The following is a 17,276-nucleotide window of genomic DNA, read 5'->3' as shown; positions in this document are numbered from 1 at the left end:
AATTCTTAATAAATCCTACTGTTTCTTAGCTAGGAAATTAGTAATGAACATTTTTACAGACCTGGATATATCACGATGCTGCCCATCTCCATCTTTCTCTTCATTTATTGTTTGACTGAAAGAAAAATGTAAGTTTATAAATCAAAATACTATTTTCTTCTTTTTAGTTAAAAAGAAAAATGTTACCTTTGCAATACTTTATAGTTTATTCTATAACAATGTGTATGTATGTACTTTTAATGAGTTTTTATTCAACATTATAACACGCTATGATGGTCGACTAATGATTGGTAGATATAACAAATTATATACAATATGCAAGCATAACCTTACTATCATTTTGATACTATTACCTTTCACGTAAGTGTAATTTGCAGAGCAGCTCCTATTTTTCTTTTGTAAATGTATTCGTGTCTATAGTTTAATTGTTTATGTCTTATGTGTATCAATTAGGATTACATAAGACAAAATATAAACTGTTAGAGAAAGACTTGGTGTATTTATTGCTGTTAATGGTCCTACTATAAATGGAATTTAAACTTACAACATAAATAAAGTAATCATTAACAGATGCATGTTTGGTAGACACATTACATTTAGGTCGAGCATGAGATCCTACAAATTTCTGTCCCTAAACTTCTTTAATATCAATAAGATATTATATACAAAAATTTGAAACGTTTTGAACATTTATAATAAATTGTTTCTCAAACAGACTCATAAGTTATGTTTTAACAAAATGATATTTTACATGAGTGAAAAACACTGAGTATGAGACACACTTAGTAACATGGAAGAAGTCATAAGCAAAGCTACAAATTCATACTATGAGATTAGAGTTAAAGAGAAAAATAATAAAGAAACTGATATCAATTGAAAATACGAGATCATTGTGTATTCATTCCTGATGATGTTCGATGAAGATGCTGTTTGACTGTTTAATAATTGTTCAAGTTTGATAGTGAGAGTTCACTATAGTTTCTGGATGAAGTTTTTGATGAAATGTGTACACAAAATATATCACTGAATAAACACAAATAATAGAAGCAAGCATATCAGAAGCATAGGCAGGGCAAGGTGATGTTTTTTTCGATACAACGAAAAAGAGGCAATTCAATTGCCATTTTAAACAATGTGTGCGAGAAAAGAATTGAGGAACGACAGACGCGGGCCATCCTACTATTTTGTAGGATTAATATACGAACAGAAACGTACGAACGCTTCGATAGTATAGGAGGAACACATCAGACATCTGAACTTACTTGACTCCAAGCTTAGTAGCAACTCGCCGCCAAGGGCTGTAGCTTGTCACGGCTTTCTTGCTGTTAATTTCCCTTTAATCGTCGAACAATCGATCGTAGTTGCACGAGAGGGAATGCACGGGGAAAGGAAAAAGCACACACTGCATTAGGGCAACCTCACTTTGCCTTCTGTTTCCCTTCCTTCTTCAGTTTTCTTATTTTATTACGTTTTCATTATTTGTGTATAACAGTCGATAATACGCATCATTTTTTATATTTTATATATCATAAACCCGTGTAGATTTTGATGTATGTACATATAAATTTATAAAATATGGAGCATTCGAAATTCATTCTGTTTCGTGTTTGAAAATTTTGTAGTTTGTGTGTATCTATGCATACCTTCTTTAACAAAGAAATAGCTTCATTTAATTAGTCATTATTTACGTATGATAAGTGGCATGTTTCATCAATGATACGTCAAGACTGTAACACTGTTATGATCGAAGAAGTTTAGGCATGATTTTTTGTATGTTAATTAACATGTATATGTAAATGTTATAATTAGTTAATATCAAAAACACGCTGAAGCTTGCCATACTATTAGACTAAATTGCAAAATTAATTAGAAACAATAAGCTTCTGAGCCAGCCAAAGCTTCTGCATAAGCAGATACAATATCTTCTCTAACTATTAATTTTTCATACTGTGTATAGAAATTTAATAAGACTTTCTGAAGTAAAAAACGTGAAGTGTAATAGGTGGCTTCTTATCTTGTAAAGATATCTAAATATATTGAATCTATTTTTGATTAGTTGAGTGTATTATAATATCGATGAAAAAAATAATGATAATTGATTTTAAGTCAATTCTTTTGAATACATTTTTATACAAGTCCAATAAACAAATAAAAGTAAAAAGATTAAGGTTCCTTGTTGAGCACAAATGTGTGTACGTATTTTCTAAATTATACATTACTTGTGTTGTAAGTGAAAGGCGTTTTCTTTAAAAATTCTGAGTTTATGCCTAGCCATGCCAATTGCGTGCGAATCTTGAACCACAGATACGCCGATCGAATGCAGGAAATCAATAATTTTAATAGTCAAAATGATTTACCTTCCACTTCCAGATGTTGGTAGAGGCAATGATGCGGTAGATCCTCTCTTAACATTATAGCTACTCGAAGTTGAGGATATACTTGATGTAGATTTGATGGCCGCTTTGCTAGAATGGTGTTTTGATTTAATACATTCTAGCACTAGTTGATCTTTACACCCTTGACTTTGGTGCACGGATACTCCACAGTCTATTGTGACAAACATATTACATTTTTTAATTAACGTATAAAAAGTGTACAAATTTGATAAATAGACCGATACCTACTATCGCAATGTAAAAGTGGTTTATTTGTTGATTGTTTCATACAAACATCACATAATAAACTTCCCTGAGATCCTGCCATTATTGTCGTCCATAAATGCTGTTGCTGACTAGTTTTTTTACCACTCTTGTCCTGTAATTTCATATTAATTTTTATTTTTTATAGATTTAAATATTTTTCAATATAATTACGTTACTACCTTTTTCTTACGAAAGAAAATAGAACCTCGTTTTCTTCTAGTTTTCTCTGAATGATGATCGTCATATGCAGCTCCACTGAAAATTAGATATGCATATATGTATAATTAGGTTGTCACAATTCATAATGTGATAATGATTAACTATGAAATCTACAAGCAATAGTTTGGTGTATTTACATTAAGTGATTCAGATATGAATGAATCAAAAATTGTAGCTAAATGCATACGTCACTAAAACTTTTATAAGAAATAAAATACACATAGAAAATTCTAAACATTACTGCAGCGTGATTATTATTTTTATACAATAGAAGAAGCTGATACAAACCAATTGTTTTTTCCTCTGTACGTTGTTAGCAAAATTTATTACAAGTATGCGATAAACTAAAAATATAAAATACTCACTCTGTAAGTAATTCATCAAGAGATATCTGAGCATTTGGGGTGCCCTCCCTATCTTCATGGAATTCATGGCTGTGTGGTGTATGAAGATCCTCCGTTTCAGTTTCACTTCCGCTACCCTTTTCATTTCTTTCACGTCGGCTGTACCATGCAGGATGGTAGGAAATTATCAAGTACAAACACAAAGTATGCGACTATTGTGTAAAAGATGCAAATCAGATATTCTCGCGTGGTGTACCACCGAGATGTGTGTGCCATAAAGATGTAGTAGAGTTAATCAAAGTACAAAACACCATTTAGATAGGCAGCAAAGCTTAAATTCAATTAATTTAATATCAAAATAAAAACTATATCACAAAATACGTTCAAAGAGAAATTGAAATCTTGGTAACAACTTTATAAGAATGAATGAATGTTTAAATTTTTGTACAAGTGCATTTCAGATTTAAAAAATTGAAAATTATTTGAATATAATAATAAATGGTGCAACCATGCTAAAATACTTTCATCTACATAATACAAGTTAATGCAAGCATCCTTAAATGTAGGCAAATTTCAAGAATTTTTATGAATGTCGTGATTTGCCATGCATCAATTACTTTTATGTGACATATCACAAAGATTGCAAGCTAGATCATAAAAAATATAAATGATATTGACTAGCAAAATATTAATTAGAAATTCATCAAAAGTATTAAAAATACAATTAAAATTCTTCATAAATTGATCATTAGTTGATCTAGCTCTGCAATCTGAAAATGTTTATAATTAACTCACGCTGTAAGTGATGGTGTTGTCCTAGTTACAGACTCTGCTAAGTGAACATTGACTTGGGGTGTAACAATTGAAGGCGTTGAAATAGACTTTTGAAGAGGTAAACGAGAGCCTGTGAGTCCAGGCATTAAACCACTACTTTCTGCTAATCTTTGACTACCTTTGAATCGTTTTGCGACTATCTTCTGATATTCACTCTGTTGAAAAAAATTTTCGATATATTTGATTACAAAATTAACATTTGAAGAATTTATCAATGATAGCATTCTTCAAATTACCTGTACAAGATCAGCTTCATTAAGAGAATGAGTACTTGCTTGCGATCTGCATGCACGACTACCAACTCCAGCAGGTCTGGTACAAGGTTTCCCATGTAATTCTATTTCCATTTCACTGTCTAGGCTACTTAAACTAATACTGCGCTGTCGCTGAAAATGTAATGAACAAATATTGAACAGTGTAATAATAAAAAACATTAAAAGCTTTAATAAAGCAAAATGAAAGAAGCAACAAAGCAATTATATTCATGCTACACAGGTACAATGAAAAATGTATTTTTTTTAAAGAAATGTATCACACAATATTAACCATGTTTTGTGCTTGCAGGTGATTTTGCCCAGAATATCTGCGACGCCCACATCGAGTATCTTCCAGGTCAGTCCAGCTGCGTCTTCTGTCTATACCTTGTGCATTCTGTGAACGAGGACCTACTGATGGAAAATGTGTAGGAGAACTGTTGGTGGAACAATTAGCAAGGAGATCTGGATCAGATCCTGTATCATTATTACTCGAACGTGGTGCAATTTCAGGTAAAATTAAAGGACACAAGGAAGGACACGATGAAGTTAATCGCTGAGGTACATCATTTTGGGATGTGCGGTGATTATATCCCCAGTTGCTCAGCGTCAGATCTCTCATACGCTGAATGCAATCATGGATTTCATGCAGATGTTGCAAGTTGTCCTCTGCAAGGAGGTGAACCAATTGTTAGCCACAGAAGCACCGAATATCAAGTGGCATTGCGTTCAATGAAATATAATGCACAGTATTATATGTATCAAAAAAACCATAAAAATTTACCCAGAACAGGGTAGTTCTTAGCAAGACCAGGTGAATGAGGTGTGACACTAATAGTTGGCACCAAAGGATTAGGCTGAGTTTGACTGTTAGCGCCAAGTGCAAGCAGTGGGTGCTGCTGCTGTTGTTCATCAGTTCCTTCAGACATCGCAATAGCCGTTTTTTCTGTATTGTCTTTGGTGTAGGTGGTTTCGGTAATTATATTCCCTCGTAGATTCAAACTAGCAAGATCCCCATTAATGATAGCTATACGATCGCAGTCAGAATGCGATGATCCTAGGTAATCAGTTATTACATCTTCCTCGCTATCTTCTCCACTATTTGGACACTCATCTATAAATACATTGAAAACACGTCTTTCTATTAATTATATATAAAATTGTTGCCTTAGTATTTTCTAAATTGTTACTTTAGTTTTTGTAAAACAAGTTATTTGAACAAAAAAAATGATAAGATAATTAATTGCTTCACAAAAAAAGCCGCAGATTTTTAAGTACAACGTGAAACGTCGCACTTCATGAACTGCATCGAGATATGAGAAAACCAATATCCAAATGTCCTCGCGCCTATTGACTGCGGAGCAACAATTGCAGCAGCCTCCCGCTCTCGTGTCATAGTAACGTATAAAGATATATTCAATGAAAATCAGGTCAAATTGTTCCATAGAACGTTCTGTATATCGAATTCACAAATATATCAACGCGAACACGATGTAAATTATTTCGATATCTTCGTTAAAAGAAGTCTGAACTTTATCTCGTTACATTGATATCGGTCACGAATGAGCCAAGGTCGTCTGTCAAATCTAGCAAATCTGGATGCAAGGATGTTTAAGAAAACTGATATAACAATAGGTAACGATAAATAGAGGTAAGTTTATCTTTTTAATCTTATCATTTTTCGATAGAAAAAGTTCCGCCTGATATTTCATCGAACAGTTGCGCATTCAATTTCACTGGGGGAAAATACAAAAACAGCCTGATTTTCATGACACTTCTCATAGAACATTCGCTATCAACGATCAGATTCTATTTTACCTACACGTAAACTCGATAAACCGTTTATTGTCATCTTCGTATCAGGAAAAAGTATATTCGTTCAGATCGTGACAAGTACTTTTCCGGGAAGCAAAGGACAGACACACTGTTGCTTTTCCCCGTAGCTTCCAAGCGCGAATTGATCCGTTGGTCCGCGCGTGCCACCCCACCTCCATGCACCCCCGATCCTTAACCGACCTTCAACCTTCAATCTAATACCTTTACTATCACCTTTTTCACTAACTCTGCTTCTCTCTTACTTCCGCGATCAAGAAATTTTTTATTAGAGTAAAATAGGGTAAACTATGCAATAATTGACACTTCAAACTTAAATTTTATTTTAAAGGATCAGACCCATGTAATGGGTTTGTATTTTACATTTAAAAAAGCGTGTAAATTGATCTATAGAAATAATAGGATAAAATAAAACAATTATTCTAAATAAGATTTATGATTATAAAACATATCATAAAAACAACGAAAAATGGTTCTAAAATATAATTTTTGGTATATTGATTGTAACTGTATATGCCAATAAATGACATATAATAATTTTATATTAAATTAATTAACAAATTATATAAAATATTTGAATTCATATTATTCTAAAAATTACAATTAAATCAGTTTTATATTTGAGGTTTTTATTATTCTAATCAAATTATTACAAAATTTATTATTTTGTATAATGTAGACAACGGTATCATTTAATATCTATTTTGTAGAAAATTACAATAATTATTATATTACTTTTATGTTGTCAAATTTTATTTACTTGTTAATAATATAGAATTGCCATATACATTATGGAAAAACTGCTATATACAGTGGGAATTTTTCATGCTTCATTTAATTTTTATTTAAAAAACTGTAAGATTTATGTATTACCGAATTTAAAAATTTTCAAACTTGGGAATCTGAAATTTCTAAATTTTTTTGAGCACCATAATAATTAGCGAGTGTTATTACTGCATATATAAAAGTTTATGTGATAAGGTGTTTGCTGAAGAAACCATATAATGAGGCTGCATTTATATATTTTTTAAATATTTTTACCACTTTCACTATTTAAAAGTATTTAACACTTTGAATACCACCCTAAAATCATGGAAAATAATTTCATATAATAATTTCATTTCCAAATTTTATGATATTTAATCATCTTTTATTGGCCAAACTTTTATATATTTTTACTAAAATAAATGTAAAGATGTATGTAAAATTTTTATCTCTCAGATATGAAAAACAGGGTTCTCAAACTGTCAATATATCTTATTAGCGGCAACAAATTTTTTTCATTAAAGTTTTAAGATAAAAATAAGGTTGACATAATGACATTATAATTATATAATTTATATAATTTATAGAATTTAAATATTTGCTTCAAATTTATATAAAATTGATTGTATGTCAAATAATTTTAATCCTCATGTGAACAAACTGGTGCTCAAGTACTTATTTCTATATTTCTCTTTAACAAATTTTCATAAATAATGATCATTATTTAAAATTGTTACTAACACAAGATTTAAAATTATTAAAAAATAATGATCATACATAGATCTAACATTCATTCCAAAGAAAAATATAAAAAAGTTATTTTCCATATTTTACTAACAGTACAATACTAAAATAAGTAAAAATGTTTATTTTATATAATTATATCCTAACAGAGACTGCACATACAAAATATAATCAGGATATTAACTCTAAGAAACTGTTACATTCCTTTTTTCAAGATTTTATTGTATACAATGATATAAATAAATCTATAATGTATATAATATTGACAGAAAAGTGAAATCACTTAAATATCTTCTTTGTGTGTTAGAAATAAACTTACCAGAAGAAAACGGAGCCAATATTTCCTGCCTTTTCTCCATCTTCTTTATTTCCGACGTTGGATGAATACTTATTTTTCCAAGAACGGAAACTGAAATATTTTAAACATAAAAAATAGCATGAAATTAAATTTACGGTTTCGAAAATATTTCAACAAAGCGCGCAAATTCGATAAACTTAACGTAATAAAATCGATGAAAAACATAACAAACGAAGAGTATAATATAGAATAATATTGTAAATTAATTATTGAAGAAGAAAATATCAGTTATGTCTGCAGTATTTTGAACTCTGATAAGGGCGACGTATATACTTTGTTGCTAAAGGAAGCCGTATTGACAGGTGAACGTTCGACTTAATTATTTTATTCGTTACAACATCCTTTATTTGATGTTCAATAAGATACATACCCGAAACGTGATAATTTTTATATATCCATTAATATTACACGCGGTTTACTATATCTATCTCCTTCATGGGAAAACAAAATGTTGTATCTACCAATCTGTATCATACAATCAAGGCACGTCAACCATTTTGTACTAGCCAAAGTATATAGACACTAAGAAATTGTAGGGATGTGGTAACTGGTAACTCATGGAATCTTTTGGTGGAAATAACTTGAAATCTACCCGCCACATATTAATGTATCTGGAAATGAAAATGATAAAATATTTACATGGGAAACTTTGTACATACCAATAAAATTTAATGAATAAAATTAATAAAATCAATGAAATATTTAAATATAAGTTTGAATTGAGGCTATATTTTAATGATTTCATAATACCATGATTCTAAATTGCAGAACTGATATTGTTAAATACTTCCAATAAATTTATAGCTTGGTTTAGAATATTCAAATATATATTATTCGTTTCATAATAGAACGTACTACTATACGCGCATCTTAGCTACCTTCAGTAGGTTCCCTACCACTTGTACAATTCCCTCCACCAAGAGAAAGAATTATATAAATGATGGTTTGCGCACTCTTTGATCTAGGGGAATTCTATGATCTATTTCTGCCTTTGTAAAGATATAAACGGTGAAAAAATTATACAAACGAAAATCGGTGATGAGATACGTGCATAAAATCAAAGAAATATTGCACTCAATTTTTGTAACATACTTATAAATTATATGAATATAGAGTAAAAAGAATTTCATGAAATGCCTTTTTTCTTATTAAACTATATAATAAAATAGAAAGAAAATAAAATTGGTAAAGTTTAAGGATGTAGAAGTTTTAAATTTAAAAGTTATAAATTTGTAATTATTTTAAAAGGTAATTAAATTCAAACTGAGTGTCAGTGGTTCGTGTCATCTCACAATGGTTTTTTTCTTTCAAAATTAGCTTCCTTCTCATATATATTATCAAATCTAGAAGAAAATGTAATGATGTAAAAAGTATACACATAATAAAAAGATTACGGGGTACATAATATATTTGCTGTCAAATGTGATGCGCGGATGCGCGTTACCCTTAGTTACGAAGCGAACTCGACCAATCAGAGCAGACATGCGCAGAATAAACAAAAACTCGTCGTTTGACGAGTATGATCTACCGTGAAACGAATAATAATGGATTTTATTCGTCATGCTGGTGAATTTTCTTTTTGAAAGCAGTAAAAATATTAAAGTGATTTTAAGTCTGAGCATTTGGCCATACTGATGGTCTGGTCAAAGAACTCGATGATCATCGAATATACACAGAAGTGTCAATGCGAAGAACTGTCAAACTTAGAAAAAGACGTGTCGTGTAATGAATTTGCGTTTTAGTTAAAAGAAATAATTGTTGTTAAAAGATATAATTAATAGAATTTTAATTGTGCGTGAAAGTAATATCGTATTCGGCGTTAATTCTCATTGTTTACTTAAATTTTAAAAGAGTTACATAGATGTAAGCGCGTGTATGTGATATATAACCTAAAAATGCTATATATAGTTCCGAATATAATTTGAGTTTTTTTCATATACCTACGTTCTTTAATTTACTATATCTTTTAATGATATTGCTTGTGCGATATTATGAAAGTACACAATGGAGGTTTCGGAGACAAGAAACCTTGTTAGAGACTTAGATTTAACCTTACAACCTCGTATTGTCCCGCGATATAAGACTTGGCTTCCACTTGCTACTCAGCAGGTAAGTTTTGTGTTATTATTATATTTTTACATGTAGAATAGATGATCAAATTATTACAATTAAATTGTGAATTAAATATTTTTTCTGTTTATAATATTTTTAAGTGTACATTTGCAATTTGTAAACATTAATGTTTTGTAAAGAAGTAATAATAATTCCAAAACGACTTTTATTTTACAATTAATTAGTTTAATATGAAATTGTAAGTTTCTGTTAGTGGCATTAGTAATTTGATCATTCATTGTATTTTACAATGTTTAATGTATTTGATGGAATATGTATTTTTTCAGCTAAGGTTCAGAAACCTTATACAAATAATAGGATGTAATTTAAAAGGAAATGTAAATAATGAAGTTTGTTGGTTTTATTATACTCTACATAGAACAAGTATGTCTTCACCTTTATACACAAGTGAAGCAATTGATAACACAAATCCAAGATGGTCCAGTCTCGAAGTACCAACTATACATGCCACCGGCTATTCTACTGCCAGTGGTGAGCTTTATAGTCTGTTAGTACCTTAAATGTAATTGTGTGTTCATAGCTATAAATATTTAAGTGAAGTTTTTTTACATTTTATATGTTATATTGTTCTATAATATGTTACTGTTGAAATGTATGTTATATGCATTATAAAAAAAATGCTATACATTTTTTGATAGAAATTATTATAAGACTATGGAAAAGGACAATTGTGGATAATGTAACCAATGACATAACTGTATTTACATGGGGCATATCTTTTACTGGCTTGGCATACATTGGTCCAAAATTACCAAATAATTTAGAAACTGTTTTAAATGAAAATTCTTTAATTTTTCAATTTCATGGTGGTTTTTTTACTCCAGTATATTGTTTTGTTGAAACTCCTGAATTAAAAAGATACTTACATATAAAAGTAAATACATCTGAAATAAAAGATACTTATACTGTGAGTAAACTGAGCAGTTTAAGAAATAAAATGCAAGCACTAAAACAACAAACAGAATCAGTGCAAGCACTTAGAATGCGAATAGCTTCTGGAGATAATTTTCATACCCCAAAATATCCTCAATCTTCGTTAAATAGATTATTTCAACCTCGTAAAGTAAATAGAGAAAAAAAAGCTGAGATACTAAAAATACGTAAAGAATTAGAAATGGCAAAATTTAGAACAAAATTATTAGAACAAGAAAGAGCAAGAAAAATGGGAGAATTAAGAGTGTTAAATCAAATGCATTCTAATATTTTGGAAGAAAATCAAGATTATGGTATGAATTCTTAAATGATTTATCTATTTTACATTGTATCTGCTATAGTTTAAACAGAAATATGTATATTATTGTTATAGGTTCAGATTTGATGGAGAGATACAGGGAACTTAACAAAGATATTGAAAAATTACATGAATGGCGACAAATACAAATGGATACAAGAGAAACATATGTTCAGTTGAGTAGTCAACTTGCTCACAGAAGAAGACAATTAATTTCAGAGCTAAGTTTAATATATCCTATTTCTCAGGTAAGCATCTAATATTTACTAGAGAGAGAAGGAATATAATTCCATGTAATAGGAATATCTTTAATAGGATGGAAATGGAAAATTTAAAATACACGAGGTTTACTTACCTGATAGTGAGGACTTAGAACTATCAAATGATATTGAAGTTGCTGTAGCACTAGGATTCGTTGCACATACTACACAAATGATTGCTAGCTTTCTTAATATACCTACTAGGTACCCTATTATACATTGTGGATCACGTAGTAAAGTTATAGATCATATTACAGAGAATTTACCTGATAATGAGAGACAGTAAGTACCTATCTTTTTATTAAAATGACAATATAATTAATCTCATATATTTTCAGGTTTCCATTATTTGCGCAAAGTAAAGATAAATTACGATTTCGTTATGCCGTTTACTTATTAAATAAAAATATAGCCCAGTTAAGATGGTATTGTGGCCTTCCAACAACAGACCTGAGGGCAACCCTTCCAAATCTTGCTAATCTAATAAACATTAAACCAAATCAATCTTAGTATGTAATAATATAATTCTAATCAGATATTCATAACAATTAATTGTAATATTTTAAAATCATTAAACTATTTCTTTTTATAGTTTGGACAATTCAAAACGAACATACTCTACTTCATCTCTAGACATCGAGATTGGAAATGGCAAACAAAGTATAACACCACCAATACAAAAAATAATTTTTGAAAAATGCCATCGATCATCACGATCTATGAGTCAACTAAAGAATATAAAATCTTCTCTTGGGTCTTCGCTGGATCAAGGTTTAGATAAACCTGTACAATCTCTTGTGTTAGGCAGTCAATCAAAACGAATTTGCAAATCAGAAGAAAGTGCCATTGATAATAAAACATTGGTACTAGCTAAAGATAGATCAAGTAATAGCAGTAATGAAACGCTAAATAATGAAATAGGAAATAATATCGAAATTATGATACCCACATCGGTTTCTAAGTCAACTAATGTCACCGATAGTTTTGAAGGATCAGTGAGTGTAAGAGACAGAAGTTCCAATTCCATAAGTAGCTGCGAAATGGCACTTAATAGCAGTCAAAACGAAGATGACAGTTCAAATGATAACAATGCAATTAAGAAAGATGAAACTCCGGAATCTATTTCAGTTACTAATGAAATTTTAAAAAACGTAAATGATGTTATAGATAATGCTTTAAAAAATGGAAAACATAATGAAGATTATAATTCAGGAAATGAAGTTTCACAAGATTCTGACAACTCTACAATGACAACTAGTAAACAAAATTATGATTTGTATGAGCAAACAGCAATTGCTACAGAAACCAAAACATATAATAAGGAATATTTTGCGAAGTCGTGTTTGTCTTTAGATGATATAATGTCTTCTACTTATGAAGAAAGTGAGCAAAAACAAAGAACAAGTTCTATATGTAGTTATCCAGAAGAGTATCTTTTGTCAAAAGATATGGTACAAAAACGATACAATTCGGAATTAAAGTAAGTATACTATGTCAACAACGGTATATAATAAAATAATTTATATATATACATATATATATATGATTAATTGCATTTTTTACCGTAGAAAAGGCAAAGCAGATTCTTTACATTCTAAGAACTGGTGCTATAATGATGTAAATAAAGAATCAGTAGTAAGTAAATGTATATATAAATTTATGGTATTGCATTGTTTTAATTATTAATATATATTATTATTTTAGTTGGAAACGGGATTAATACAAAAAGCACACAAGTCAGATTGTTACTCATATGATGAAACGGACAAATGTGATTTTCAAACATCAAGCGAATATATAGACACTATTAAACGTAGTTCAGAGAATGTATATGCACGCACTGAAGCTTTAGCTAATAAGAAAACCAGTTTTAAAGTTATGAAACCACGACTGTAATATTTGCGTTTTAGAATACAAAACAGCGCTGTTATTGCTCTAATAGTTAATATCTAAATACACCAAATTCAAAAGTGAAAATAGTTAATGCCATGTCGTGCGTAGAAAAAGTTGCAGCTAATATAAAGTTTGTTATTGTGTAAAAATTCAAAACAAAAGGCTTCTATACATTATTTTCCAAAAACATGGATATTTCAATTTTATCTATTATATAACTTATGCGTTTCGTTTGATAGGAATCAATTTGTTGATTATATCACAAATATCTGTTATCAATTTGTACTGTACAATACCTATCTTAAAATTTTAAGAAAATTCGAGATACAGTATGATAGATACACGTTCCAAATAGTATTTATGTACGTGCAATACAATTGGATGTGCGTATTATGTGTTTAATTTTTATGCATGCGTACGCGCGGGCGTGTGTGCGATGTTGATGCAATTAATAGCTGTGCTTTGTATTCATTACACAATAACATAAATTTATTGATTAAAATGCTCATATAAAAGAATTTCATAATGATTCCTACATATGATATCAAGATTAGCATACGTTTATATTTTTTTAATTGTGATATTACAATGTAAAGCTGGTATTGTTAGTATTCCTGTGTACTGGCAATATCGTTAAGTTTACGTAACATTCATGTAATTCAAAATACTATTTGTATATATATATTTAAATAGATTTCAATATACTTGAAATGATTCAATTCAAATGCATTTGGTTAATAATTGCAATATACAAAGTTTAGTATAACTTTATATCTTCTTTAACTACAACTTGCATATTTTAATTACTGTAATGTCAATTAAATATACAAGGACCATTTGGTGTAAATATTGCTTATCAAAATAATTGTGTGCTAATTTTACATAATTTTTAATAAGCAAAAAATGTTAGAACCAAAGAAATACTTTTACACAGTTTCTGTAATGAAATATTTTATTACAATGGAACATAAAAATGTATATACACTATTATAATTTACTATGATTTAGAATACATAATGTATTATAGTAGAAAATGATTCCTTAAAGAATAATTTTTATGTTACATGAGTACAATTCAAAAAACTATTCTTCCTGATATCATTAAAATTTCTTTATTTTTACTGAGTTTTTGAGTGTAATAGAATTTGTAACACTTTCAACATTCTAATAACTTGGAAAGTAAGTACTGTAGTATTTTATTCATAACAATGCAAACAAAAATATGTTAATATTTCTTATAAGATCTATGGCAATAATTTGTTAAACTTCCTATATTATCACATTGCAGTATTTACATATAAAAATAAATATTAAATGGCCACTGAATATATAAAAAAAAAAGTATACATACTAGACATAAAAATATTTAGTTTGAGATCATTTTTGCACTTGTATCCCATAAACGTGATGCAACATCAGGGTCTAGTTGCTTTTTTGAAATGTACAATTTACAATCACGGTAAATATTACCACTTTCATTAGATAATGCTGGTTCTATCGCACAATGCAACACAGTTTGTGCACCCTAGAAAAAGATCAAAATGTAATGACAATGTTCTTCATATATTTACATATAGCACAAAAATACTTACTTGATTTGCAGTACGCAAAAATAATAGAGCAACTGGTGAAAAAATAATGTAATGGAACCAACTCCTTTTAACGTTTCTGAACAATCCTGTATAGGTGAACCCAGGACAAACCATGTAAACATTAACACCAGTATCTTTAGCTCGTTTTGCAAGTTCAATACCAAAGTAAGTATTTGCTAACTTTGAATTGCAATAAGCTGGATTCATACGTCCTTTAACTACCAATCCCTTTTCACCATTTAAGTTTGAAAAATCAATTACTCCAGATTCAAAAAGTTTGGATGTAACAATAATGATCCTATCATAAAAAGATCTTGATAAGTAAATACAAACTTTGTACTTTGCAATGAAAACATTTATTTTATAACAAACCTGCTTGGAGCACTTTTCTTTAAGTGTTCAAACAACAAATTTGTAAGCAAGAAATGACCTAAATGATTTACTCCAAAATGAATTTCAAATCCATCATCTGTTAAAGCATGTTCTTTAAAAGGAACATATACTCCAGCATTATTAATTAGTACATGAACTTCTGTAAAATTTTTTATGACTTCTGTCGCAAATTCTCTAATCGATGAAAATGATGCAAGGTTCAATTTCATTGGCACCTGCAAAGATAAGGTTACAGATTATATGTAATTAGATTCTAAAATTAAATTATAAAATTTACCAGTTCTCCAGTCGTTATTTGCGCATGTATCTCAGACACAGTATCTCTGGCACTTTGTAAAGTTCTGCAAGCTAGAATGACTGTAGCTTTTCTTTTTGCCAATTCCTTCACTGTTTCTTTACCGATACCTGAATTAGCACCTGTTACAATAAATACACGGCCTTGCAAACTGTCTACATTTTTACATTTTCCCCATGTACGTTCACGACATTTTCGAAGTAATCCAATAAATAATACTACTGGCAAAAGAACATAACACCATGAGGATACCATGTTTGCTTGTAGGATTTATATATACATGTGTCTATTTTAGATATTCCGACGAACTGTTTTGCATACAATGACTAACTGAATAAACACTTTTAATCTGTATTTAAGTATACTGCATTGCGACATCTGTATTTAATAAATAAAATAATCACAGGACTTTAGATATCTTCGTTTTATAAATTAACCTTATTTATTAAACGTTACACTTTTGTATTCATTTTCCACTTCATATTGTGATATAATGCAAACATTGACAAGATATTCTCATGTATTTGCGATGACACTCATTGAATATCAGTCATATTTTAATAAAATAAATGTCTCTTTACACACATGTTTTTTAAGATTATCATGTTACAAATTCACTGTCGAAAAATTCATACCGCCAAAGCCAATATGTAGTTCCTCTACATGTATTAAATATACACATGTATATACTATTTGTTTTCAATATATATAATACTGTGCCAAGCTTTATTTTCTAATATTTATAAGTGCACAAATATTAACTTGCAATGTAAACTAATACATTGTCATAAATATGAACAAGTTTGTTTAGAAACTTCTTACAATTTCCTCTAAATATATTTCCATCTTTGTGTCGATAAGTACGGTTTCTAGAAGTAATAAAAAGTAAGCTCACCAATTCTTGTAAAATAAAAATCTCGAAATTCGAACATAGATGGTATATAGAATAGTATATTTGTATTTATTGTATTTGTATTTGTATTGTTCTAAATTTTGGGAGCAAAATAAGCTGTTCTTATGAAAATATATTATTGTAGAATTGTATTTATAATTTATAATAGAAAATGTGAGGATTGTATGTATCATGAAATACAGTTGTATATTACAATAAGATTGTTTAAATATTAACAATATCATATACCTTTATTATTCGAAAAATGAGAACTCAGTTGTGCTTATTAATTAATTATTAGTTTGTATCGAAATGTACAGTATATTATAATAAGTCGAAATATTATAAATTGCATTATGTTGGGAATTTCACATTGACCTAACCCAATAAAGCAGGGACAAAAGACACATGCTCGTCCAACGACGACCACCACGTGGTCGAGTACGACGCTGTGACATCCGGGCCATAAAACAACCCTGAAGGGCTAAGTTTCGCGGGGACGTAGGAAACATCGCGGCACAGGAAGAGGACATTCTTTAGAGAACATCCGTAGACGTTACACCGCCCCCGGAATCGCCCTTACAGAATACAATA

The 17,276-nt window shown here is 29.6% G+C and overlaps 3 protein-coding genes across 14 annotated transcripts in view; 1 reads left to right on the top strand and 2 right to left on the bottom strand.

The window, feature by feature from the left end:
• The window catches only part of cyst (rho guanine nucleotide exchange factor 18 cysts), a 28,089-nt gene extending 19,191 nt beyond the window's left edge, over window positions 1-8,898 (bottom strand). For 7 of the 10 annotated variants that reach the window (XR_013037930.1, XR_013037929.1, XR_013037932.1 and 4 more), the window contains exons 1-12: window positions 8,744-8,898; window positions 8,364-8,604; window positions 7,955-8,044; window positions 5,078-5,407; window positions 4,586-4,962; window positions 4,276-4,425; window positions 4,001-4,194; window positions 3,227-3,364; window positions 2,822-2,897; window positions 2,625-2,754; window positions 2,358-2,547; window positions 62-115 (exon numbers count right to left, since the gene is read on the bottom strand). Coding sequence is in view for 5 of the 10 variants with exons in the window: in XM_012292272.2 (XP_012147662.2) it covers window positions 62-115; window positions 2,358-2,547; window positions 2,625-2,754; window positions 2,822-2,897; window positions 3,227-3,364; window positions 4,001-4,194; window positions 4,276-4,425; window positions 4,586-4,962; window positions 5,078-5,407; window positions 7,955-7,994 (1,679 nt within the window). In the remaining 5 variants the exon portion in view is untranslated. Of the gene's footprint in view, window positions 1-61; window positions 116-2,357; window positions 2,548-2,624; window positions 2,755-2,821; window positions 2,898-3,226; window positions 3,365-4,000; window positions 4,195-4,275; window positions 4,426-4,585; window positions 4,963-5,077; window positions 5,408-6,115; window positions 6,266-7,954; window positions 8,045-8,266; window positions 8,330-8,363; window positions 8,605-8,743 lie in introns of those variants that run through there. The other 3 variants (XM_076530948.1, XM_012292273.2, XM_076530949.1) reach the window with 3 other exon arrangements.
• Window positions 8,899-9,386: 488 nt separating this feature from the next.
• Window positions 9,387-14,235, top strand: Uvrag (UV-resistance associated gene). Of its 3 annotated transcripts, none has more exons than XM_076530950.1 (9): window positions 9,387-10,102; window positions 10,393-10,597; window positions 10,765-11,352; window positions 11,433-11,605; window positions 11,673-11,821; window positions 11,956-12,126; window positions 12,210-13,097; window positions 13,186-13,252; window positions 13,322-14,235. In XM_076530950.1, the coding sequence occupies exons 1-9, from the start codon at window positions 9,998-10,000 to the stop codon at window positions 13,511-13,513; spliced, it is 2,538 nt and encodes an 845-aa protein (XP_076387065.1). In that variant the 5' UTR covers window positions 9,387-9,997; the 3' UTR covers window positions 13,514-14,235. The 3 variants fall into 3 exon arrangements, with proteins under 3 accessions (XP_076387065.1, XP_012147655.2, XP_012147660.2); XM_012292265.2 differs by having other exon boundaries at window positions 9,394-10,102; window positions 11,673-11,899; XM_012292270.2 differs by lacking the exon at window positions 10,765-11,352 and having other exon boundaries at window positions 9,399-10,102; window positions 11,673-11,899.
• Window positions 14,236-14,606: 371 nt separating this feature from the next.
• LOC100883296 (retinol dehydrogenase 11) lies at window positions 14,607-16,635 on the bottom strand. Its single transcript, XM_003706279.3, has 4 exons — window positions 15,773-16,635; window positions 15,475-15,710; window positions 15,103-15,400; window positions 14,607-15,035 (listed from the first exon to the last, which is right to left on the bottom strand). Exons 1-4 carry the CDS (start codon window positions 16,043-16,045, stop codon window positions 14,877-14,879), a joined length of 966 nt encoding a protein of 321 aa, XP_003706327.1. The 5' UTR covers window positions 16,046-16,635; the 3' UTR covers window positions 14,607-14,876.
• Between the last annotated feature and the right edge of the window lie 641 nt (window positions 16,636-17,276).

The sequence above is a fragment of the Megachile rotundata genome, chromosome 4, assembly GCF_050947335.1.
Source record: "Megachile rotundata isolate GNS110a chromosome 4, iyMegRotu1, whole genome shotgun sequence".
Lineage (NCBI taxonomy): Eukaryota > Metazoa > Arthropoda > Insecta > Hymenoptera > Megachilidae > Megachile > Megachile rotundata.
This window is presented reverse-complemented; position numbering and strand designations above follow the sequence as displayed.

Bases quoted from the DNA above. Each gene is read 5' to 3' on its own strand.
- Uvrag (XM_012292265.2), top strand. From the start codon at position 9,998: ATGGAGGTTTCGGAGACAAGAAACCTTGTTAGAGACTTAGATTTAACC. The intron at 11,900-11,955 runs GTAAGTACCTAT...ATATATTTTCAG, and splicing joins TTACCTGATAATGAGAGACA to GTTTCCATTATTTGCGCAAA. The intron at 13,253-13,321 runs GTAAGTAAATGT...TTATTATTTTAG, and splicing joins ATGTAAATAAAGAATCAGTA to TTGGAAACGGGATTAATACA.
- LOC100883296 (XM_003706279.3), bottom strand. From the start codon at position 16,045: ATGGTATCCTCATGGTGTTATGTTCTTTTGCCAGTAGTATTATTTATT. The intron at 15,711-15,772 runs GTAAATTTTATA...TTATCTTTGCAG, and splicing joins AAATAACGACTGGAGAACTG to GTGCCAATGAAATTGAACCT. The intron at 15,036-15,102 runs GTAAGTATTTTT...ATCTTTTTCTAG, and splicing joins TTTTGCGTACTGCAAATCAA to GGTGCACAAACTGTGTTGCA.